The 26,533-nt window shown below is 40.6% G+C and overlaps 1 protein-coding gene across 1 annotated transcript; it reads left to right on the top strand.

Annotated features, from left to right (window-relative positions):
- Positions 1-18,986: 18,986 nt before the first annotated feature.
- LOC135504456 (G1/S-specific cyclin-D1) lies at positions 18,987-26,108 on the top strand. The gene is made up of 5 exons (XM_064923078.1): positions 18,987-19,509; positions 20,870-21,085; positions 21,450-21,609; positions 22,609-22,757; positions 22,896-26,108. The coding sequence occupies exons 1-5, from the start codon at positions 19,312-19,314 to the stop codon at positions 23,049-23,051; spliced, it is 879 nt and encodes a 292-aa protein (XP_064779150.1). The 5' UTR covers positions 18,987-19,311; the 3' UTR covers positions 23,052-26,108.
- The last annotated feature ends 425 nt before the right edge of the window (positions 26,109-26,533 follow it).

Here is a 26,533-nt window from a genome sequence, read left to right as displayed (position 1 = left end):
TGGCCTTTGAGAATGTAATGCAATGGGCTAGGTAAGTAGGCTACTGTAGGTAAATACTGTACTGTCATTGGCATAAATCCGAACTGTCTACCTTCACAAAGACTGACATTCATCATTCAACACACAATGTAACTTTTTTATTTTATCAATGTTCATATGTTAGCTATGGGGTGCATGGAGGTAAACATGTATGTGCTTGATTTATGGCCTTACTGAACAGCTCAGTGACTTTCAACGTGGCACCGTCATAGTATGCCCCCTTTCCAACAAGTCAGTTTGTCAAATTTCTGCCCTGCTGAAGTGGAAACGTCTAGGAGCAACAACGGCTCAGCTGCGAAGTGGTAGTCAACACCAGCTCACAGAACGGGACTGCAGAGTGCTGAAGCGTGTAAACATTTCCTGTCTTCGGTTGCAACAGTCACCGACTTCCAAACTGCCTCAGGAAGCAACATCAGCACAAGATCTGTTCGTTGAGAGGATCATGAAATGGGTTTCCATGTCCGAACAGCTGCAAGATCACCATGTGCAATGCCAAGTGTCGGCTGGAGTGGTGTAAAGCTCGCCACCATTAAACTTTGGAATAGTGTAAACACGCTCTCTGGAGTGATGAATCACGCTTTAACATCTGGCAGTCCGACGTACGAATCTGGGTTTGGCAGATGCAAGGAGAACACTCCCTGCCCCAATGCATAGTGCCAACTGTAAAGTTTGGTGGAGGTGGAATAATGGTCTGGGAATATTTTTCATGGTTCGGGATAGGCCCCTTAGTTCCAGTGAAGGGGAATCTGAACACTACAGCATACAATGACATTCTAGATGATTCTGTGCTTCCAAATTTGTGGTAAAAGTTGGGGAAGGCCCTTTCCTGACAATGCCCCTGTGCACAAAGCAAGATCTATACAGAAATGGTTTGTCAAGATCGACGTGGAAGAACTTGACTGGCCTGCATAGAGCCCTGGCCTCAATTCCATCAAACACCTTCGGGATGAATTGGAACGCCGACTGTGAGCCAGGCCTAATCTCCCAACATCAGTGCCCAACCTCACTAATGCTCTTGTGGCTGAATGGAAGAAAGTCCCCGCAGCAACGTTCCAACATCTAGTGGAAAACCTTCCCAGAGTAGTGGAGGCTGTTATTGCAGCAAAGGGGGACCAACTCCATATATATTAATAACCCATGATTTTGGAATGAGAAGTTCGAGGAGCAGGTGTCCACATACTTTTGGTCATGTAGTGTATGCAGTATAGAGCTCACCAATGAGAAAAACAGTTATAGCCAACCCTATTGAACGTTTTTTGATCATATTGTTTCCTATCATTGTTATCATTCAGAATACCTTCAGGAATGTGCCTATCCATACTAAGTGGCATTCCAATGATGTGTGGCAACGCCAACAGTGGAAAAACCTTAACTCCAACTACATTTCAAATTCAATACATATTATTAGATGTTGGTGGAACACTGGCAGCAGACGTGGATAGAAGTGAACAGCTTCAGTGGAATTGTTAAGTCAATGCCAATACTTACCTCAATGGCAGCTCATGGGCCTTCTGTTTTGGCTGTTGTTCTGCGGCTGCCATTGTTAATGTTCTCCTGCAGATTCTTCATCGGGACTGAGTGAAATGTCCTAGGGCACCTTCACACACCACAGGCATTCTGCACATCTCAACAAGCACCCCGTAAACAAACATACATTTTATTTTTTCACTAATGTGTTTGCTTTGATTTCATAAATGGGCCCCTGCACCACTACAATGTCAGTTGTGGTTGTTCAGAAATGCAGTGCTACCAGCCTTATGAAACTGAAGTCTCCGTGTGTGAGACATGCTGCAGGCTTGGGCAAGAACAGACTGTCTCTAAGCTTTCTTGCTCTTGTCGTTTGGCATCATGATCCCTGTATAGGACCTAGAAGCCTCGATCATGGGAACGGCACATCCTCTGGCTGCCGAAAGATCAAATGGAGCTGGAATGACATGGAGGCGTTTCAGGTATTTTCTCTACATGCTCCCCATGTTTTTCACTTCAACTCCCTGAAACCTTGTTTGCATTTAGAGGGTCGGGGTGAGGGTGATGCCCCGGTTGGCCCATGATGGCTTTAGCTGCTGCTCCGCTGGAGCTATGGAGGTCGTAAACGTCCGTCAAGACGGCCTGTTAAAGTTGTCCCAACCACTGGTTTCAAGTGCCTGCGGTGGTGCCTTTTGACATGGGCTTGGGTGAGGTCAGCCAAGGGGGCTCGTCCTCTCTCCTCAGGAACTTTTACCCCCCACCAAAACAAGCACCTTCACCACCACCACCGCCTCAAAAAGCACAATAGGGGCACTTACTGAAACAGAAATTAATGGGTGTTCCAACCAACAGACGGCCAGAGCTCATTGTCCCCTGGCCCATTATTAAGGATCAGGATGGGGGAGGAAGGGGGAAGTTGGCAGGAGGTTGGGGAGAAGATGGTCAACGGGGGTTTAACTGGTTGACTCAGGACAGGTCTTAAGGAGAATAAAGAAAGGAAGTCTGCAATAAAAAACAAAGTTGAAACTCAAGTGTTGAATTTGAGTTTGATACCATACGCTGCATCATTATTAGAACTGGAAGGTTGCAAGTTCAAACCCCCGAGCTGACAAGGTACAAATCTGTCATTCTGCCCCTGAACAGGCAGTTAACCCACTGTTCCTAGGCCGTCATTGAAAATAAGAATTTGTTCTTCACTGACTTGCCTAGTTAAATAAAGGTAAAAAAAATAATTAAAAATTAGTTTGCATTGTTCTAACTTTTAGCTACACTAATTGCCTCAGCCACTAAGTGACTATCCACTGGTTGCAAGTGTTACATTATGCATGTCAGCCCAATGTATGCAGACTCAATGATGAGCCAAATGGTCTTGATTGCTAAACTTCCAATGACTGCGTTAGAAGGACCTGTTTCCCCCATGCCTCTTTATTTAAATGCTCAACAATCCAGTCTCTATTGTCGACATTCCAGAATCTCTATGTAAAAGGTGGTGAGACCAGGCCCTATTACTAGCGTGAAAGAAAAATACATAAACAAGCTTTTCATTTTCAAGAACCTCTGTAATACAAACCACCATCCTTACCTGCTGACTATAGTGCCTGGAGTACCAATTGTTCTGTATAACAAATGAATCCACTTTAGCTATTGCTTAGCCCTATGGCTGCTTCAGTTGAACAATCCCATGAGAATAAAAACGTTGTAGGCCTGGAAGTTTTCTTCTATAGTTTCTTCTACAGTACAGATAACTTTGGGTTTTCAGAGGGAGACGGCGGGCCTCCAAAATGCTAGTCGGATCACTTTGAACTGGGATGCATAGTAAGCTGCTTGAGGAAGATCTGTTTAAGCCCCAGCCAAAAGGTCACATTCCCTGGCCCTTGGCTGGCACAATTAATATTTATAAGGATTTAATGCCAGAGACATCCTCCTACCAGCACACACACACAAACGCATACAAGCACTCACACACACGCACACACACACATCACAACATGCCGTTGGTAAGAAACATTCCGTAAACACTGTTGTCATTCTGACATTTCTTGTTGTCATTCTGAAATGATGAACAAAATTGAGTTCACTGGCGGCTAAACCCTAGTCAGCACTGTCTATAGTGTACACATTGAGTATGATTTTGGAACATAAAGAGGGATGGAGCTGGGAATGACGTTCTGGATGGCCGTCCTGACGGTTTCTGCTGCCGGCGGATGGAGCAGGCCTAACAGGGCTAACCTGATTGGAGGCTCCCATCGCTCCCCTCTTTCTTTGTTTATGCTCAGTTTTGTCCCTGACCCGGGCAGCAGTTACAATGGGATTACGTCCTCTTTTGCAAGGGGAACAGAGGAGAAGACGGAGCATCCTAAATGGCAGGGCGGCTAACCCAAAGGAGAAGAAGAGAGACTGGGAAGAGAAGAGAAAGGATGAGAGAGGGTCCAAGTCAGCTCTTTATAATAAGCCTGTCCGATGTGGTTCTGGTACCCTAAAGGCATTCAAAAGGACAAGAGCGTGGGCTCCCAGCACAAGAATGTCATATTGTGTACAGAGACAGACAGAAAGAAACAGAGAGAGAGGCAGGCATGCAGGCAATATTTTGTGTGATTTAACTGATGGGGTAACATTGGTGGGAATCCTCTCCCTTCCTCCCACACATCATATAAGCTATTTGGTGCTGCTGTAACATGTCCTTCTGACAGTGACATCTGACCTTAAGTATCGTTAGGAATGTGATATCAGGTTTTAAATACTTGGATCTATGTACAGAGAGAATAAAATGGAAGTAAGAGTCACAATGCATAATAACTGTTGCTCACTCTTAACTAAGTAGGATTTTTTCTTAAACTATCCCTTTGAAGCTTAAAAGCAAACAAAACAGTTGAAAGCTCAAGTCCTGTATTGTAGACAATTTAAAAAATGTGTTAGCGCCAGGACAGAACCCCCATTCTTTAACACACTAATTCGCCTACCACTTAAACCATAATAACAATTACAGTGCTTTTGAAAAGTATTCAGACCCCTTGACTTTTTCCACTTTGTTACGTTATAGCCTTATTCTAAAATGGATTAAATAAAAACATTCCTCCTCAATCTACACACGATACCCATAATGACAAAGAGAATGTTTGCTAATTTACTAAATATGAAAACCAGAAAGACCTTATTTACATAAGTATTAAGACCCTTTTCCATGAGACTCGGAATTGAGCTCAGGTGCAGCCTGTTTCCATTGATCATCCTTGATATGCTTCTACAACTTGATTGGAGTCCACCTGTGGTACATTCAATTGATTGGACATGATTTGGAAAGGCACACACTTCTCTGTATAAGGTTGATGGTTGATGGTCCATACCAGAGCAAAAACCAAGCCATGGGGTCGAAGGAATTGTCCGTAGAGCTCCGAGACAGGATTGTGTCAAGGCACAGATTTGGTGAAGGGTACCAAAAATGTCTGCACCATTGGATGTCCCTGAGTGGCCCAGCCAGAGCCCAGACTTGAACCCGATCAAACATCTCTGGAGAGACCTGAAAATTGCTGTGCAGCAATGCTCCGCATCCAACCTTGAGAGGATCTGCAGAGAAGAATGGGAGAAACTCCCCAAATACAGGTGTCCCAAGCTTGTAGCAAATATACCCAAGAAAACTCAATGCTGTAATCACTGCCAAAGGCGCTTCAACAAATGACCGAGAAAAGGGTCTGAATACTTATGTAAATGTATTATGTCAGGGTGGTTTTAGAAACCTGTTTTTCCTTTGTCATTATGGGCTTTTGTGTGTAGATTGATGAGGGGGAAAACTATTGAATCCATTCTAGAACAAGGCTGTAAGGTAACAAAATGTGAAAAAAGGTGTCTGAGTACTTTCTGAAGTACAGTATAATGCTGACTGCATTCTCTTATTCCTTCTATTTCCAACTGTTCATCATCATGTTTCATAACAGTATTGACAATGATATCAATAGAATACTAAAAGCATTGTTGATTACTCGTGTACACTAAAACATGTTTTAACAAGTTATCCAATCCCTTGGGTTAAAAGTACTGTACATGCTTGAGATTACTGTATACAATTCCCCAGTTAAATTATTTATACACAGACTCATTTTAAACCCCATTCACCCCAGTACTTATGCATCGAAAAACACAATATGCTGAATATTTTTTTCATGAAATGATGGTGTAATAGAGGGATTCCAAGTACTTTTCTGTACATTTGAACAATTCAAACAATTCTCCTTGACCTGAGTCACATATCGAGACGAAAAGGAACTTTGCTATGCTTTAGACAGCCAATGCAAAAGTAATTCAAAGTTATGCAAATTAACAATGTGGAACGTGTCACATCGACACCAACATTTTCATGAAAGCTCCAAAGAATCCCTGAACGAACATGCTTCCCTATTTTCTTCCGGGTTTTGCTCATGGAGTTTCCTGATCCAAAAGGTGAAATCCGATTTAGCTTTCACTTGAATCACAATGGAATAAAATACACAAGAATGAAGACATATACAGGGGGTACCAGATAAATGTGCAGGGGTATGAGGTATTTGAGGTAGATATGTACATAAAGGCAGAGTAAAGGGCATCAGAATATATAATAAGAGTAAAAATTTAAGAAGGAGGGAATGGTGCACTTCACAAAATAGATGGCATCATGAGGATGGAACATTATGTGGATATATTGAAGCAACATCTCAAGAAATCAGTCAGGAAGTTAAAGCTTGGTCGCAAATGGGTCTTCTAAATGGACAATGACCCCAAGCATACTTCCAAAGTTGTGGCAAAATGGCTTAAGGACAACAAAGTCAAGGTATTGGAGTGGCCATCACAAAGCCCTGACCTCAATCCTATAGAGAATTTGTGGGCAGAACTGAAAAAGTGTGTGTGAGCAAGGAGGCCTACAAACCTGATTCAGTTACACCAGCTCTGTCAGGAGGAAAGGGGCAAAATTAATTCAACTTGTTGTGGGAAGGTTGTGGAAGGCTACCAGAAACGTTTGACCCAAGTTAAACAATTTCAAGGCAATGCTACCAAATACTAATTGAGTGTATGTGAACTTCTGACCCACTAGGAATGTGATGAAAGAAATAAAAGCTGAAATAAATAATTCTCTCTACTATTATTCTGACATTCTTAAAATAAAGTGGTGATCTGACCTAAGACAGGGAATTTTTACTCAGATTAAATGTCAGGAATTTTGAAAAACTGAGTTTAAATGTATTTGGCTAAGGTGTATGTAAACTTCCAACTTCAACTATATATCGTGTGTATATACAGTCTTCTGAGTGTTCATAGAGTCAGTGCAAGATAGGATCAATGCAGATAGTGTGGGTAACCATTTAATTAACTTTATTTAGCAGTTTTATGGCTATTTAGCAGTCTTATGGCTTGGGGGTAGAAGCTGTCTCGGAGCCAACCTTTGTAGCTCTTTGCGGTCTCGAGCGGTGCATTTGCCATACCAAGCGGTGATGCAGCCAGTCAAGATGCTCTTGATGGTGCACCTGTAGACCTTTTTGAGGATCTGAGTGCCCATGCCAAATCTTTTCAGCCTCCTGAGGGGGAAGAGTAGCTGTTGTGCCCTCGTAATGACTGTGCAGGTATTTGTGGACCATGTTAGTGATGTGGACGCCAAGGTACTTGAAGCTCTCGACCCGCTCCACAAATGCATCGTTGATGTGAATGGAGGTGTGCTCTCCCCTCTTTCTCCTGTAGTCCACGATCAGCTCCTTAGTCTTACTGACATTGAATGAGAGGTTGTTGTCCTGGCGCCACACTGCCAAGTCTCTGACCTCCTTCCTGTAGGGTGTCTCATTGCTGTCGGTGATCAGGCCTACCGCCGTCGTGTCGTCAACAAACTTGATGATGGTATTGGAGTCATAGGTGAATATAAGGAATAGAGGAGGGGACTTAGCACGGGCCCCTGAGGGAGGTGTTGTATTTCAAGTGATCTGGGATCACAAGGGATCCTGGTCTTTCCCTGAGGCAAATGACCAATTCTGGATCAACATTTTAGTTTTTCTATAATTACTCTACTACTTTTCCATTCTCAATGTTCAAGGTCTATGCAATAGAGCTAGATAGGGATATTGTAAGTATTTGTTTAAGGATAAATGGCACACATATATTTAAAGGTGTTCATGATTATGTGTTTCATGAGTCAAGCAAGAGACCCCCCCATCCTCCCATCTACACACACAAACACACACACACACCATACCCACCCCACCCCCAGTATGCATTGCTTTGTCTATAACAAGATAGGAGAATGGGGAAGAAGGGAGAGTTATTCAGAAGCAAATGAGCGTCAGTCTTACAGCTCTGAGACCATCAGACAGAAAGGATCTGGGATCCTCCTTAAGCCACCAGAAGCTTCAGAAGACAATCCTGCCATCAGCACCATGGACTTTACGAATGGCTGTCAGGATGGGGGCTTATTGACACATAATTGTCAAAAGAGCAACCAACTGACTACAGATTGTTGGATGTGTTTATTTCTGTTCAAACCAAAAACTATGACTGTGTGATGTGCACAGTCTGTATATGTGTGCACGAACATGCACGCTTGTGAATGACTTTGGGGGCCCATTAGGCTCCAACTTTCTTCCATAGCAGATATGGGCCATATAAGTAGAAGTTCTTCCTTCATTATGCTCATCACATTCCTTGTCTGGAGTCCCCAATGTTCCAAGGCTCTGTAGGCCCCCAAATAGCAGGGACAAGGTCCTTCTCTCTCCCAAGGGCCTCCATTGTTCAGGGGAACTTACCTCTCATTGCTGCCCTTGGCCGGACATGGCCCCCAACCACCCACCCAAGCCAGTGGTGTCAGGTCAGGCACGGTGCAGGCGTGCCCTCCAGACTGGACCCCTACCTCTCCCAGTTTGCGGATCACTAAACAGGACAATCACTCTATCCATCTTTTCAGGGGGCATTGTGGAGCTGCCTAGAGTTGAGAAAGGGGCTTCTTTCAGTGGGAAATCTTTTCTCTCTTTTTTCGTTACGCTTTTTTGGGGTTGCGGATGGGTTAAGTCTCACAGACTATGTGTCTCTTATTGCAAGGCCTTCTCCCTTTTTGGAGCACATATCCAGGATATGAAGAGGAATCAGGACATCAAGGCTGGAGAGAATGCCTCCCCCATCCTCAATATTCAAACCAACTGTCAATATACCTATCATGGAGTACATTTGCATGCATAGTAACAATATTAAACTGACTATGGCAGTAGGCCGAGTATGGCATTAGTCATGTAAACACTTTACTCTACTTATCTTAATCGGCGTAAGGTCATTAAGAAGTAAGCATACGCTGGTTAAAACACCTGCTTTTCTGAGCAATATTTTGAATTATTGGGACATGTAAATAGCTTAATGGGAGTTGCAGCGGTGTATTTAAGCTGTGCACGTGCTAGCACCAGCAGACCAAGACTCTCTCTTTTGTGCGAGTGAAGTGAGTTCGGAAAAAAAATTGAAAGTATGCATCTTAGAAATAGTTGTCACATACAAACTTTATATGTCCGAACTCAAACAAACTTCATATGTCCGAACTCAAACAAGCTTCATGTGGTCGCTGTGGTAGAATGTTTATTTTGATCTGCGATTTTCTTCATTTATCAAAGTCCCATCAGATAGCTTGATTTCAGACGTGTCCATGGAAACGGGATTATTAGGGAAATCGTAGCCCTGCTTCCACCAGATTTGTCATTGCTATTGACGCCCTGCATTAAAGCTACAATATCTAACTTCTTGGGCGTGTATTACAGACCTGTCATTCTCATTGAAGGCAAGTCTAAGAAGCTAGTTCTATCCAAATCTATTTCTATGCTTCTTGTTCTTGAGTTTCGATTTAGCATCTTTTACTTTCGTACAGCTGCTTCAAACAGCTGAAAATATAGTATTTTTATAAATATATTTAGATGGTACAATGAAACTCTACACAGTGACTGCTTGTTGATTTGGCACATAAACTGAAATTAGGCGAACTATTCGAATTTTAGCAACCAGGAAATGTTGCATCTTTAAGTGGCACAGCTGGTAATACACTGGTGTCCCCCAGCAACCGGTTCTTACATAAAACATATTCTATTTAGGCTGCAAAGGTGTCAGTTTCCTCCTTAATTTTGATTTAATGATCAGCTGGCCTGAAAAAAAAAACAGAGAAAATGTTGTACTGTCTTGATGTTTGTACACCACCATTTTGATGTTGCACACGGTGTTCAGCCAATCAGGTTACACCAGTCTGTTTTCTACCCCTGGCTGAACGTGGTGCGCAACATCAGGAACTAGCATTTGTCACACAAGCACCGTGGTGACTGTGTTTTATTAAGACAGTATGCATATTTTCCCTGTTTTTCTTTAGTCCGGCGGGCCATTAAATTGAGTTAAGGAGGAAACAGACTGAATGGAAGATGCTTTATGTAACAACTGGTCACTGTTTTGGTAAACAGCTGAGGGATGGGGCTGGAGAAATGTAACCATTCTTAACTTCATAGACAGGGCTATGGATGCAAGGACTGACCATCCCTGATATCACCATTATAGTTTTAACCATGTTTTGAGGCTATACACATTGTTTTTCAAACAATGGAGTAAAAGTTGATATTTTGGGTTATGGAGTACGACAGTTGAATTCATCTCATGAGGCATTTATAAGTTATATTCCTAGAGAATCAAACATTTTAAAGTCTAAAAAAAAATGTATGTACCAATTGCTGGTTGCCCCTTTAAAGTTATTTCAGGACATTAATCAGTAATCAGTTATCAACAGAAACTTGTCAAATTTGATGAAATGATCCTATTACATTTCAATAATGATAGCTTGCAGTCATCTTACATAAAACAAGTAAAAACAATTTAGGTAGAGTTGTCAGAGACAAATTATGTTCCGTGATTTGTAAAGCAACAGACGGTTGTTGTGACAGAAAACATAAATATAAAGTTATTCAAATCCCTCAAATTTCATTCATTGGTGTATGGAAAGTCATTACAATTTAAGAATGCCAAATGTGCTTCCAGCAACTGAAGATTCACTGAAAAGTGTGAGTAAATCATCTAATGATAGTGTTTTTGCACCGTTACACCCATAATGTGGGAGGACACTATTGTTTGTTAAATTGACAGATATGACACAAAGCTGTACTGACAGTAGTGGCATTTTTCATCAAAATGTCACTAACTGGTTTTTTGAGTTTGAGGCCAATTTCATGACTCACATAACAAGAACTTGAATGAGCAACATACCCACTCCAGACCCTTAATTTAAAGGCAAGTTCCAACAATATGAGACAAGATCATAAAAAATGCAATCTGCTAAATCCTGAGTGAGATGATCAAGGTAGATATTTAAAGGCATATTTCTAGTTTTGCAGTTCAAAATCACACACACACTATCCATTTCAACACTTACGCAACACACTGTAACGGAAAACTGTCATTTAAACATGGTAATGCTGGGTATTATCAACAGTAAAATACTGTGAAACACATTTTGTTGGCAGGGAAAGAGTTGCTGTATTTCAAATGGTACTATAATTCCATCCCACAAAATACAGTACCGTACCATATTTTTGGAGTGACAAAAACCTTTTGACCATTAGTGGTTACATGGTATTGTTGTTTCTGGCTCATTAACATATTTTGAGGTGTGCCTTGTAAGAGGCTAAATTTGCTACATCCGTTGGTGAGAGTGCTATAGTAGTTAGTTGGTATGGGGTAGTAGTGCCCCATCAATTTAAAATGTATAGGGGACAGATTTGAGTGGCAGCAAGTCTTAAACCATTAAAGTGCAACTGCCCCTAAAAATAATAATATTGTTTTTAAAATAGCCTATGCGGTATTGATATGAATCAATCAATATTGACTACAAAGTGCCAATAGAATAATTTTTGTCATAAAGTCAGTCTCGTCCAAAGCGGAGATTTGTGAGATGATAGGTAAAAATAGTATGTCCAGGAATGAAGGATACCATAAACGTTTTCCATGGGTTGGGTTTATTTTAATCCTGCCCACATCCCCACTGCTGGGAGCACTCAAGTAATCTTCAATTTGGAGCGCTGCTGCATAATGCCGATGGTCAATTTGGTTTCACATTCGATATCCCTATGGGGTTAGTTAGGGACCATCAGTAAATTACACAATGTACATGGGACAATATTTTAAAAACCTCAAACCAACTACACATTGTAGAAATGAATCTACAAATATTGAAAGCATTTAATGAGACAACTAAAACATTGCCCAATTTAAATGGTGTAATTTATTGACGGTCCCTAACTATCCCCAGAGATAGGCTATCCAAAGGCAAATCAATTTTGCCATGGCAAAACACCAGCTGACTGAAGCTATTTGGCGAAATAATTTGGGCAACTCCTCCCACCTGCAAACACACACACACACACACAAGACACACCCAGATTTAACCACACCCAGAAACCAACTCACGTTTGAATTCAATCATGTCATGGCCATTAGCATTTCTTAATGAACCAAATCTAAAATGATGCCAGATCAGGAAGTGTTGTCCTGCCTTAATGGTTTAGCATTTTGCCATGTGCTTTTGGTCTGTTTTTCCCTGGAGTCGCTGCCAATTTAGAAGTCTTTGTTGAGGCCTCTAGAAGTTGCCTGGCTACCCAGACTCCTTGTTCTGGCCAAACGCCACGCCATGACCAAAGACATTGCTTTCTTCTCTCCGAAATGAGTCTGGAGCTGAGTATCTCCTGGACCCTTCACAAAATGTGAACACATTGGGGCTATCTGATTGACCCAGAAACCGATGGTTTGGGCCAGAGCCAGAACTCACGTGGGTAAAGCAGCAGTTTGGAAATCAGTCATTTACTTTGATACTCTGGTTAGAGACTATTCAATCACTGATGACTTTGTTTTGTACAACGCCCCTCGTGCCCCTTCTCACCACAAATGACTTCAATGATTGCAGTCTCAGACTAAAGTATATAGCGAACGACAGAGGAGCGGAAGAATTTAGTGTGAGTCGTCAGGCTATTCTAGAAGTGCAAGTGATATAAAACACCAAATATTCATTGATGTGCTGTATGTGTAAACACATTACCTAGCAGCCAACCTGCTTGAACCAATCCCATGTAATTACAGTAAAATACTGTGAAATACAAACCCTACCTACCCACAATGAATTTCATTCATCCATTTATTCACACATTCATTACGATTACAATAGCATTTTTTCCCCAGTATAATAGAGTCAATTATCCACTAGTGTACTGTGTGTCATTACACAGTACATGCATTGATACTGTATTTAGATTACAGTAGGTATACTGAAATATGAAATACAGTAACTTACTTGCCAATGAGCTGCCTGTAAGTTACTGTCAAATTCAATACAACCCCTTTACAGTGTACATTATAGTTTTAAATCAGCATGAGTTGACCACATGAGATGGCCAACATAAATGTCAGGCACGCAGGCTTCCTCTGACCCTTGAACCCGGAGATACTTCTGGTGTCAACCATGCTCTGTATGAATGGACCTACTGACTATCAAATGTGTTCCCTGTGGCCTTTTTGCCAGAGACCCTGGTCGAGAACAGAGATTCCTGTCTTTCTCAGTCTGATGTACGGAGTCAGAACATCTCAAAACTCATTGAACCATTCAAGCAACCAAACTTCTGAGAAACAGCACTTTGCAGAACTGTAATTCTTACTATGGTAGTCCCATCAGTAATCTATTTACTATTATTGGTTTGATGTCAAACCAAACATTTGAGTTCTACTCTTTTCTTTGTCTTTGAGTTGTAGAGATATGGATGGGAAACATCTGACCTGACAAGGGCTATAGGCCTCCTTACAGACATGGACACAAACAAGCACAGAGAGATTGAGAGAGGGAGAGACAGATAGAGAGACAGGAGACAGAGACAGAGAGAGACAGAGAGAGACACAGAGAGAGACAGGAGACAGAGAGAGACAGAGAGAGAGAGAGACAGAGAGAGACAGAGCGAGAGACAGAGAGAGACATAGAGAGAGAGAGAGAGAGACAGAGAGAGAGACAGAGAGAGAGACAGAGAGAGAGAGCGCAATCTGCCACATCTCCATTAATCTCTGAGGCCTGCTTAGGGTTTGGCCTCCACTGGCAGTGAGTTGGGAATTCTTTTGACTTCATTTGGCACCAAATTCATCTTGATTACCATAAGCCAAATAAAAGGTGGCTTTGAGGAGAGAGTGTCTTTGGGAGTGGTGGAGATGGATCACAGAGACTGGTGTGGGGGAGTGTTGGGCCCCTCAAGATGAAGATCAATCTTGTGAGTCTCATTGTCTAATTGCATGCAAAAGTGATGATGTAATTTGTGTTGAATAAATGTTAGGGGCCATGTATGTTAATACATTATGTGTAAGTGAAAAACAGTGGAGAGTGGAGAGAGGAGAGTGAGAAAGAAAGAGAGATGAATGTACAAATCAAATCAAATGTTATTGGTCGCATATTACACATATTTGGCAGATGTTATTGCGGGTGTAGCGAAATGCTTGTGTTCTTCGCTCCATCAGTGCAGTAATATCTAACAAGTAATTAACTAAACATGGTGGCTTAATTCTGTGGCAGTCAAACCAGATCACCATCAACATACAAAACTTGTGTTTAGTTTATAATGATGGTGGCAAAAGTTCTAACCAGACCCAATTTATGACAAATAATTTCTTATGACCTTTTTAAATTGAGCTTTCACTTATTAACAGTGTTATGTGGAAGATATTCAGATTCCCCATTCAGGTTTTGTTTTTGTGAAGTACAGACTTCAGAGCTGTTCTTTTGATTTACAGCAGGGGTCGTGCACTACCATAGCCCAAAGACTGAGAATGCTGCCCATTAATCTTTGATACCTGTTACACAGTACTTTAGCACTCCTTGTGTAGTTGGTGTTCCATTATAGGTCTGTGATTTATTGTGGCATCAGGGTGTCCCTGAGGTGGTCTGTTTCCAAGGGCCACGATTTATACTTTCAGAGACGTCGCAACATAGGACCAGCCCCTCTAATGAAGGAGAGGCCTGGACTTCCATGGACCAGCTAGTTCTGAACTCCGTAGTACCAGGTCCCCATACTAAACTATTACTCACTAAAGAATAAGGCACAGAGAGTTGATCCATCAATGGACATAAACCATCTACACTAATTCACATATTCACACAACAGAGCCTTTAACTAACAGTTTCCTATTAGTGTAAAGTCTTCTATTTTCACAGCTCAATATGTGTGCAATTATCAACTGGCCAGGAATCTCGCTCGGTAATGTACAATAGAAACACACAGCTACACTTTAACCCACATTACTAAAACTTCATGACCAGCAAACTTTTGCAGAAGTTTACCGAAGCACATTTCACAATCCATAGGCTATACTGAAAATGTTGCCCCGCCCTTGGGTGGGTAACCTCTATAGGTCAAGGACGTTTGAAGGGATGACCCTGTATTAGCATAGGGCGACACCCGCTTAGGAAAGAAAGTGAACTCAATGCATCTGAGTCCATGGCATAGTGGAGACAGTGGGGGGTTGACGAGTATCAACATGGAGAAATCCTCAAAGACAAAGAGAAGTGGGAGGAGGCAGTGGCTTCGAGATGGTGGGAGGTGGTCAGGTGGACGTTGTGTTAAGTGATTGACAACCTGTAATCCTCTCATTAGGCAGCTATTTGTTTTGGGATATGCAGCAACGCAGGTTGGAGTCAAGACACCAGCACTCGTCATCCGGCCTACAGCTGATTTACTGCACACCTGTGGGAGGGAGTTGCAACAGCAGCAGGGCCTCGGGACACACAGCCAGGCCACCCTCAACTATAGAGCAGCATTCTAATTCCTAGAGAATCGCTCTGTGTTCTCTCTCTCTCTCTCTCTCCCTCTCTGATAAATAACTGAGGTCCGTTAAGACAGTGAGCATGTACTCTTTAAAGCACACATATACTTCATATATTAACATAAACACAATACAACATACAGTACCTGCTATATACAGTAGATAATACCACCCATGTTACTAATAAAGCAGAACTCCTTCAACAGACTACAGATCATCTCACTTCTACGGCTATAAAAACGACATTGCTTTCTGTCAGAAGGGGAGAGGCACATAATTGTAGCTTTGCTATCACATAGAATGAGAAAGGAGTGAATTCCTAGTGCTCGTGAAGCATTAAACCAACAGAAAGGCCATGCTATAATCTACCACAACCTCTGACATGTGAAAATGAAGTATGCATGTCAACCCGTGTGAGATCACGCTAACAAAGAACGGAAGGAGTGGTAGTGTGTACTGCAGCTGCAGAAGGAATTAACTAGAGTTGCCTATGGATGTCATCATCATTCATGAATCCAAAACTTGCCAATGATGGGTCCCATTATACAATAAGTGTCTCAAATACCTGTGTATTTATGTGGTAGTAAAATGTATTCACACCCCTTTACTTTTTCCACATTTTATTGTGTTACAGCCTGAATTTATAATGGATTAAATTGATATGTTGTGTTACTGATCTACACACAATATGCCACATAATGTCAAACGTGGAATTTTGTTTGTAGAATTTGTTTAAAATAACAAACAAAAAGCTGAAATGTATGGAGTCAATAGGTATTCCAATGTCATTTTAGAGAATTTGGCAGTACGTCCAACCGGCGTCTCAACCGCAGACCACGTGTAAGCACACCAGCCCAGGATCTCCACTGCCGATGTCTTCACCTGCGGGATCGTCTGAAACCAACCACCCAGCGGATGAAACTGTGGGTTTTCACAAACAAATAATTTCTGCACAAACTGTCAGAAACCGTTTCAGGGAACCTCATCTGCATGCTTGTCATTCTCACCAGGGCCTTGACCTGACTGCAAATCAATACCAGGGGGGTATCCTACGAAGCCGTTTTAAGGAGTAAGCGAGCTAACTTTGGTCAACTCTGAGTTCAACTCGGGATAACCGGTCATACGAGTGGCTCACCTTTTAGCCAAGGTACATTTCTATGGCTATGAATCCTTCAGAACTAACTTGCTCCGGAGCAGGCTAACTGATTAAATATTTTATTAATTCAAATGTTTTTCTGGTGTGTTAAAAACTTGTAATGTCACACACAGTATGACTCAATGTGCTGGTGATTGTGCATTGATAAGCACAACAAAGCACACCGAAGTTGGCATTAACGATAAGCAATAAAATGAAAGGCCATTCTAAAAGCCTATTTTATATCATCTCATGTTGAATTTGCAAACAACTTTTATTTTGGCACAAATGAAACTGTGGCACTGACTCGTCCGTGGATTTAGTTTCAGCATTGTCTCAATTAAGAGTTTGTCGTTTGACTAGCCATTTGCGACATGCATGTGCATGTGCAGTTACAAGCCTGCTAGAGTTAGTGGCAGGTGGATGAGCAATATCCACCATCATAGTACTGAAGAAGCCTGAGCTGGAATGTAACCTTTCAGTTACTGGCCCAATGCTCTAACCACTAGGCTAGCTGCCACCCCATGTAATGGCTGAGTGTTGGAGTGTGCCCCTGGCTATCAGTACATTTAAAAACAATCAAATGATGCCATCTGGTTTGCTTAATATAAGGAATTCTAAATTATTTATACTTTTACTTTTGGTACTTAAGTATATTTAAAACCAAATACTTTATACTTTTACTCAAGTAGAATTTTACTGGGTGACTTTTACTTTTCTATTACAGTATCTTTACATTTACTCAAGTATGACAATTGGGTAGAGGTATCAAGAACAAGATACAACTAGCTGAAATGAGCCACCTACCATTCTCCACATGGCAGCTTCTTGTCATTGTTGCTAGCTATCTGACCATTCAGAAATCATAACAAAGCAGGGCTTCTGGCCCTATCCATGCCTGAGCATTATTTTGTGACTTTGTCAGCCAAACAGCATGACTTTTCACTCAAAACAGTGCAGAGGTGGAAGATGGCTGTGGTAGGAAATCCCCAACTGTAACTTTGCCATACCCTTTAGCTGAAGCCCCTGGTCAAAATATGTAGGGATTTTGGCACATGGTTTGCATAATGTTCAAAAAGTATGAAAAAAGTTGAAAATAGTGCAATAATGTGCAACTTGGGTGATAAGGATAGTAGGCCTTCCTTATAGGCCATATGGGTTAATGATAAAAATCGATTTTTATTGAAAATAAGTTTTGTTAATAAACTTGTAAATGTGAAAGAGTGTAGATGAAAGAGTCACCCACATTCGTCAACAATAGCAAGTTATTTTGGTAGTTTTACAGTAGCTATTCAATAACCTGTTGAGAGGAATGTTAAGAATGCAAAAAACTCATATTCCTATTGAAACGACTGAGATTAAACGTTATTGCGACTCTTAGAAAAAGTGTGATAAATCTGATTTCGACTATTAACAGAATTGATCCCTTATTTAGATCCTCTTTCACACAACAATAATATTGATATTCCACTCCCATGACTTGCAACTGTTCTAAAGGTAAAAGAACATAGCATTCTGTTCAAACTTGTTTTGTTATTGTTCTAATGTTATATAACAGAACGTTCAACATTTTTTTATTTGGCCTACAGCCAATGATATTTTAACCAATCACATGATTATCGATAACTTTAATTTGAATACAACATTTCAACACTCCCATAAATGCTTGATCGTCTTCTGCCCGGTAACAGCAATTCCTCCTATTGGTTAAGACTCATTTCGGTCTCCTCCCTAGTCAAAGAGAGAGAGAACTTGTGTGAGTGTAATATTTACTGTACATTTTTTATTGTTTATTTCACTTTTGTTTATCTACTTCACTTGCTTTGGCAATGTAAACATATGTTTCCCATGCCTATAAAGCCCCTTGAATGTATTGTAAAGTAAGCTAGTGCACTTTTGTTGTACCATGTTTAATGACATAAAATTAAACTCAAACCTGAAATCAATGTTGTTAACAAGCTACTTTGTCTAAATTAGAGATGTTTACAGTGCTATTATTATTAGGTTAGGCATTATTAACGTAAATGTCTTTGCACGTCGTATTTTACTCTTGAAATATTAAATAGCCTGCCTTACTCAATGGCTCTGATAGTAGCTTTTTACCGGTTTTGTGATGCATAGGTCTATTGAATATGCCTGCAATCTGAACAAGTATATGAATTGCTGTATAATGATTATGTTAAAGTGACTTTAAAACAAATACATGTCCCACTGTTAAATGTCTTTGTGTGGTAGAAGCTTGCCCATGTGCTCACCTCATGTTCGACTTGGTGACGAGAAGAGAAGCCAGGGCTGTTCTCTGAGATGGCTTTTTCTAACAGGAAAGTTTCCATGAATGTGTCTATACCGCCCCCTATCAAAATGGAACCATTTCACATTCATCTCTGCATAACCAACTTCCCTATACCGACACTAGCCTTTACATCCCTCCGCCCTCAAACCCCCACCACTCAGCGTCCGTTCTCTTCACCCCCTCCTGACTCCCCTCGGCTCTATAGGCTACGCCACCCAGAATACTGGGACCTCCCATTTCCATACCTATAGGAGTGGTTCAGCAGCGATTGGAAGGACTTGGAACTTTAGAGGAGTAGTTCTTTAGAGTCATCCTCCTCTCGCTATAGACTCCTTAGCTCGACTCTCTCAGACTCGCTATTGCTTTGATCCCCTCCTTAACAACAGGTAACGTCATCGCATAGCCCTCTGAAGGAGAGTTTTGTCTAGAAGCGTGAAGAGTTGGAGCTCTCAGAGGGCTACATTGTAGGAACAGCAAGCATCATCCACGGAGCCTCACTCACTCCTAACAAGAAGCACCTCTTTTGATTATTTATTCAGCTCAGAAAACGCAAGCTACTACCGCAAAAGATATGGAACACCAGCTGCTGTGCTGTGAAGTGGAAACCATCAGAAGAGCTTACCAAGACGCCAACTTACTAAATGACCGAGTTCTACAGACAATGCTCAAAGCAGAGGAAAATTACCTTCCGTCTCCGAATTACTTCAAGTGTGTCCAGAAAGAAATAATACCTAAAATGAGGAAAATTGTGGCTACATGGATGTTAGAGGTGTGTATATTTATGATGTCTAAATGTATTGCTGAAAAGTTTGTCCAGACACTAACCATGCCCTTTGGACGCAATGTATTGAATTGGTCGTTTTATGCATCGTACGTTTATTATTTCCAAGCATGATCATTCATATTATGTAAACTTACTGACATATAGTAGGCTAATGTTTCATTTGTGTACGGTTGTCCAAGTAGGCTCAAATAGATTTGGAACACGGTTGTAGCCTATTAGGCTATTTCACAGGTATCGTGTGTGTTCAGTAATTACAACACTCGCAATGTAGCTGCTCGATTATTTTCTTTTGTCGGAGACTTATTTAATGTAATTTTGTATTTAGATGTAATTCCCCCCCCCAAAATTAATAGCAATGTACACGTATGCAGTCTTACTCTTGCCAGTATTATGCGCCATCTTTGTTGTCGTATGCGTAGGTTTTTAATATAATTAAAAATATTTAATAATGTCAGCTATGACAGTAACTGAATCAGCAAGTCGAAAAGTATATCTTGGGTATGCATTTGTAATCCTGTCGCATGGATAGCGAAAAATGATTTTATAAAACCGTAAAGTTTTGTTTCGGTTACTGATCAGGCTGCAGTTTATGAAGGTCGCTCTGGAGACATCGTTTTCACAAAAAATGTAAATTAGAATGCATTTTAGATGGTCGGCTATGATACTATATCGATGAATCAACATTTACATGTAGTTAGCGATTGAGTCTTATGTCGACATACATTTATTATTAATTTCAGAAATTGAGAGTCAGCACAAGATCTAAATGTCGCACGCTCCACGAGAAAGAGCGTTGACTTGTAAATTATATTGTTTTCATAGGTTTTCTATGAAAATTCGACATTTCATGAAACTATCCGATAAGTTATACCATAAGGATCATTTACATGCTAATTTGACAAACGGGGACAATTTTTACATATTTTTGATTATTTTTTGAAAAGATGACGAACTAGAAATTTAAGGGGAAAGTTGCATTGACGCCACCTTTGTGTCTTTCCAAGAAGCGACTGAAAACAGACGAAATTCTCTACTATTTCAATTTCCGTTTTAATTAGGCCTAAGCAACTTTCAGCTTCTCGAAATACATGATTTTATGTTCATTGCATTGGCAGACTATAGCCTACTTTGCGCCACCTGAAGCCTATAATTAAGCCATAGCTATTGTTTTAAGGACAGCCTTAAGAAATAGAAGGATAATTCAATAAATGTGTTGTTGTCATTACAGTATTTCGTTTTCACTCGTGGACAGGCCTGTATATACACCAATAAATAATCGACCTGAATGCACTTATAGGCTACTGTAATTTGAGGCTATAGGCTAAATTGCTGTTTTCACTTCTAGGTCTGCGAGGAACAGAAATGCGAGGAGGAGGTTTTTCCCCTGGCTATGAACTACTTGGATAGATTTTTGTCTGTGGAGCTCACAAATAAAACCAGATTACAACTCCTGGGAGCTACTTGTATGTTTTTGGCCTCAAAGATGAAGGAAACGGTCCCTTTAACTGCAGAGAAGTTGTGCATTTACACCGACAACTCCATCCGGCCCAGCGATCTATTGGTAAATGAGCAATGTCAATCTTCTAAATAGACCCACTGTATATGACTGTAGTTCTAATCCATTTAATATCGGCCAGACAATTGTAATGAGCATTTCCATAATATAGGCCTATAGATGGCCTACTACTTGTCTTAGTTTCTCTTTGACTGGATCTAAATCATTATTGCATCATTTTTGTTGTTGATTTGAAAGAAAGTTTGCACCAAAGAACGTTTCAAAAGGTAGCCTAAAGCGGTTAGGCCAGTGTAGCGCAATGACATGAGGAGGGCGATATCTCCCTCTAGTGGATAACGTAGAACAAATTATGTGAAGCCTCTTGTGAAGTTCGATTGTCTCATTGCCGCACGTCTGTCTTTTTTTGTAGCAAATGGAACTACTGACTCTAAACAAGTTGAAATGGGATCTAGCATCAGTAACACCGCACGATTTCATAGACCATTTCCTCTCCAAGCTACCAGTCCATCAGAACACGAAGCAGATTCTGCGCAAGCATGCCCAGACATTTGTGGCTCTCTGTGCAACAGGTAGGCCCACATATGAACCACCTGTTTCCTGTCACTGTTCCATAACCAAATTTTCAGGGAACAATGGCTAATATATGTGTTAGATTTTGTCTGAATTCTTTTCCCTCTTGTCAGGATAACTCTTCCTCCTTGAAGGACCCAGGTGGTCAATGTAAACGGTTGGGGGTATGGGCTCTGGTGCAGGAATGTTTGAGTGTACGAGGCCTAACATGTTTTATGGGGGGTGTCACTGTGTATTGTGGACAAGTAGAGGAGCTACTGGAATGGAGTCAGTGATCTCTTTTTCACCAGATCAGTTTTATGTGATTATGGGTTTGCTTCTCACATTGCTTTATTGTTTCTCCCCAAAGTCAGGGTTTTCTCAATAGATTTTGAATCTGTTGTTACTGGGGTGTGTTTTAGGGCTATTGTGGAAATGAAACCAGTTGTGCTGTCGATGCGTTTATTTGTGAAAATATATCTACTGCATGCATGGGGGGACGGATGGGGGATGGACACTGTCCACTCTAGATTCATGGTCACCTTTCATGCACTTGAGTAGGAAATGGGATGCTAACCTCTTTAGAGGAGATGAGCTCAGTGGGGATTAAAACTATAATTTATATGAGGGAAATGGGTAGGAAGGAGAGTGGTATTTCCTTCTTGGAAAAAGTTTTACGTGGTGTACCCATTGAATGCGTGTGCTGGAAGTACTTTTGTACCTGTTCTATTTTGTTCCTATTGATTTATTGTTTTTGGAAGTGTGTGCATGCGCACCGGTGTCCTGTCAGTGGCTGGTCATGAAATAAGGCACATTCAGGATATTGTGAGTGGAAAGGAGCAACAGGATATCCATTGTCCCCTACATCATTATGCCACAGCCTAGAATGGCCTCCCTCACATAACCTCCACATTAATCTTATTGAAAGCTCATGTGTACTATTTAGTCAATGATCTGTTTCAGATGTTTTGCTTTATGACATAAGTACTTACCTTCTCTTTCTTTTGCCTTCACCGTAGATGTCAAATTCATCGCCAACCCTCCGTCCATGATCGCAGCGGGCAGTGTGGCAGCAGCGGTCCAGGGGCTGTACCTAAAGAGCAAAGACGGTGCACTGTCATCCCAGAACCTAACCAACTTTCTGTCCCAAGTCATCAGGAGTGACCCGGTACGTCAAACACAGCTCCCCCAGGCCTTTACATTGCACCACACACATGCTTGCATTCACTATTTGTCACAAACCCTTTCGCTACTATTGTCTTTCAGAGATTTTGCTTCCTTATGCTGACAGTATCTCTCCTCACAGGACTGCCTGAGGTCGTGTCAGGAACAGATTGAGTCTCTGCTTGAGTCTAGTCTGAGACAGGCACAGCAACATAATGTCTCCACAGAAACAAAAATGGTAGATGAGGATGTGGACCTGTCCTGCACCCCTACAGATGTGAGGGACATTAACATTTGAGTGGCATCCTCTGCATTTTTTGGGAAATATCTTTGAGGCTCTGGCCTTACTAAGAGGCCATCTGGGAAAAGAGGACACCAGCGCACCCTTGAGTCGTCACCCTCTGAACACCCTCTGGCAAATGCTTTTGTGCCCCACCTGTTACGGTGCCCCGGCCTGTATGGCCTCCCAGTGACGTGTGGCCGCCCTCAGCCAGGGCTGTCAAGAAAGGACTGAACACCTCACTTTTCTGAGACCACCAGTCATATTCCCTCTCACTCTCCCATCCTGTCCAGCTCAAGACCTAGACAAGGATGATAGGAAGATACAACTATATTGATGAAACAAAAACATTATAGTTTATGTGCAAGATTAAGCCACAGAAATATACATTGTTACCACCCAATGTTGAACTAGGATTTTTAAATACCATAGACTGACTTTACATGCTTACTTAAAACATTCAAAATAACAAGTAGGTATTTTTAGTCTGTCTTTGTCTAGGTTTTTATTTGAAGTATAAATTCATTTATTAAAGAGAAGGGGCATTTTTGTTCTCTAATAGGCATTTTGCTTGCCATCAAAGTTCCCGTTTTAGTTTTTTTGCATCTAGGCATCTGTGTATCCCTGCTTGCTTATGCGTTTAGTCACTTTATTATATTGTCTAGACTTCTAAAGAAATTTTGAGCCCCTAGTTTTGGCCTCTTCTCTTTTTAACTGGGTTGTATAACTCAACAGTATACTTTTAGTATATATTGCTCTGTTTTTATTGTTTAGATGATTGTGGATTGCTGGTGCTGAAGTTTGGCAAATAAGTTCATTCAATATAAGGACATTTACTTTATATTCCATTAGGAGTAAATTGAATGAACCAGCATTGTTTGGTTGTCGATTTGACTTATTGCCACAAATGTACATATTTCAACAGCTATGACATGATAAACTAAAACCTAGCATTAATTGCAAACCTTTACCATGCAATCCACAGTTGAATTTTTCTGTTGTGGTTATATCTTTCTAATACCATTCCATTTTTAAAAGCACTTTTAGTCAGTTTTTTTTCTGACTCATAAAAAATCACATTGAAAAAAAATGGAATGGAGTGGAGCAGGTCTCTTTTTAACTATGGTGTTATGTGTGTTACAATTTTGGGTACAAGTCAACGCAGCCCAGCAGCGATCCTGTGTGCCCTTGATGTAGACGGGTCTAGAGGGGGGTCTAGAGTGAGACGAGCATTGGGTGTGGCATGTTTCAGCATCCTGTATCCCATCGCTTGAACGGCATCCAGAGCATTTGAAACACTAAAGTATCAAACTTGAAAGCTAAAACAAAGATTTAGGTTGTTTATTATTGCAGATTTTCCTATTGGAGCCAGTACAGAGTAGAAACAGGATGCCAAAGTCTGTCTCTGTGTAACATTTTGTACACCACTATTTACCATAGTGCTTAACACATGCCTGCCCTACAAATCATGTATGACAGTGTTTTATCAATGCAAAACTGAAAGAAAACACCATAGTTAAAATGCTGTTTAGAATATGTGTAGTTGAGGGGATAAAAATACAAAAAAAATAGTTTTGGTTTAGAGATGATTTTGCACAAACCTGAAGACTTAGGCTATGTTTTTGTTTGCTTGCCTAAGAAAAGAGGGAAGGGTAACGTTGAAAAGTGGGAGTGGGGGGGGAAAGGAGGCAAAAAGGGTGACGGCATGTTTTTGTGGACTTGCTGAATTAAGGTGTTTGACTGTACATTGAGAAAAAGATGAGAAAACAGGATAACGGAAGAGCACACTCTTCCTTTTGAGCTGCTATAGAATAATTCCCAGCAAAGTGTACAACAAAATGAAAAACAAGAAAAACACTGCTTTTTCTCCTATTGTTTGCTGCTATTTTTTTTTAAATATACATATAAATGTCGATATACTGTCATGTAATAGGTCTAATTTTCTATGAGAAAATTGTTGACATCTTTGTTTTTGTAGTTGTCATCAGTTTTTACTTTGATTTCAGTGCTATTCCAAAAACAGTAAAAATGAGACAATAGACATGGTTTTTATCAACAATACCTCATATTACAGTCAAGACTTATCTTTAATCTATTTTTTTTTTTACTAGTTTGTTCAGTGGCTGACAGTCCTGTTTAAACTGCTAATGGTAATGCATTGATCATTACCCAAATGGGTCCTGATGTGAGCAAGTAATCTGGATTGTATAACTCTTGAGTGTTAAGCTGTCTCATTGAAAGAGTCTTTATCCCCTTTAGGCTCCTGAAGGCCCTCCTATTTTATATTTATAAAACATTTGCTCGAGTTCAAGCCCGTAATGAGTTTTTGAGTTTGTTAAATACCAAGCCATAGAATTACTTTCAAATCATCATGCCGTTATTCCACACAGTTCAGTTCATGCTATTCTAGATATCTTGTCCTCCCAAGAAGCATAGCATATTTATGTCAACTGCACAATAAATGGTGAATAGATTTAAATCTTGTAACACTGCAGTTTTTTTCTTAACTGAACCGCTACTGGTATATTGAAGCCAAAATAATGGGCTACTGATATTGTTGGCACACTTCCATTTGACCCAGACATCCTTCAATCAGAGTTAATGAGTGTGAGAGCCAACAGTGGTTCACTTAGCCATAGACATGATGCTGCTATATGTTCTGGTTGTAGATGTGAGGTAGGCCTAGTATTTGACAAATGATGTTGCTGCTCAAATTTCTACTCGCTAACACAGGACCCAGGATGGAATTATTGTTTTTCTGTCTAGTGTAAGAAATACTCGTTACCTCAAATGGAGAAAAAAATATATATGTTGATGCCCCTGTGAGATGACATTACATTTATGTCATATTAAAAAAGTGCTGTTAGTAATTTAAAAATCTTTGTCCAAACAGAATGTGCTACAGTGCCCCCCCCCCCCAGAAGCTAAAATGGTCAGCTTTTTACCATTGCTTCTATTGTTAATGATGGTCGGGTAGGTCGCCCCTCTTACTGAACTGTTGTTTCAGGATCTGTGTTCATTGCAATGGGTCAAAGGTCATCTGGGGTCCAAGAAAATAAAGCAAAGATTCTGAAATGTCTGCTTTATGTCTGTTTTGTGTAACAGTCGCTGGTCTGAAATGCACAACTGTTTACTTGCAGATTCATTCTATAAACATGATTAACATCAAACTAAACCAGAATTAAGTGGATTAAACACATCCTGTTTTGTCTCCTTGATGGCAAAACAAAAAATGTTCATGTCTTTTACAATGTCACATGATATTTCTTTCAAAAACAAAGTTATTGTATTCCATACATAACCATACATCAATTATGATCAGTAATCATACATTTTGAATAGGAAGTTATAGAATACTGACAGTTACTGAATCTTTTTCCAAAAAAGCAACATTGACATACATAATGATATTAAGGACATTTTACAAAATCTAAAGTTGAAATGCTTTGTGGGACTAATGATTACCCATGCATGAGTGTGTGACAGCACTCATTGATTTA

Source organism: Oncorhynchus masou, chromosome 2 (assembly GCF_036934945.1).
Source record: "Oncorhynchus masou masou isolate Uvic2021 chromosome 2, UVic_Omas_1.1, whole genome shotgun sequence".
Taxonomy (NCBI): Eukaryota; Metazoa; Chordata; class Actinopteri; order Salmoniformes; family Salmonidae; genus Oncorhynchus; species Oncorhynchus masou.
Note: the sequence above shows the minus strand (reverse complement) of the source record. Positions and strands in the feature narration are given on the sequence as shown.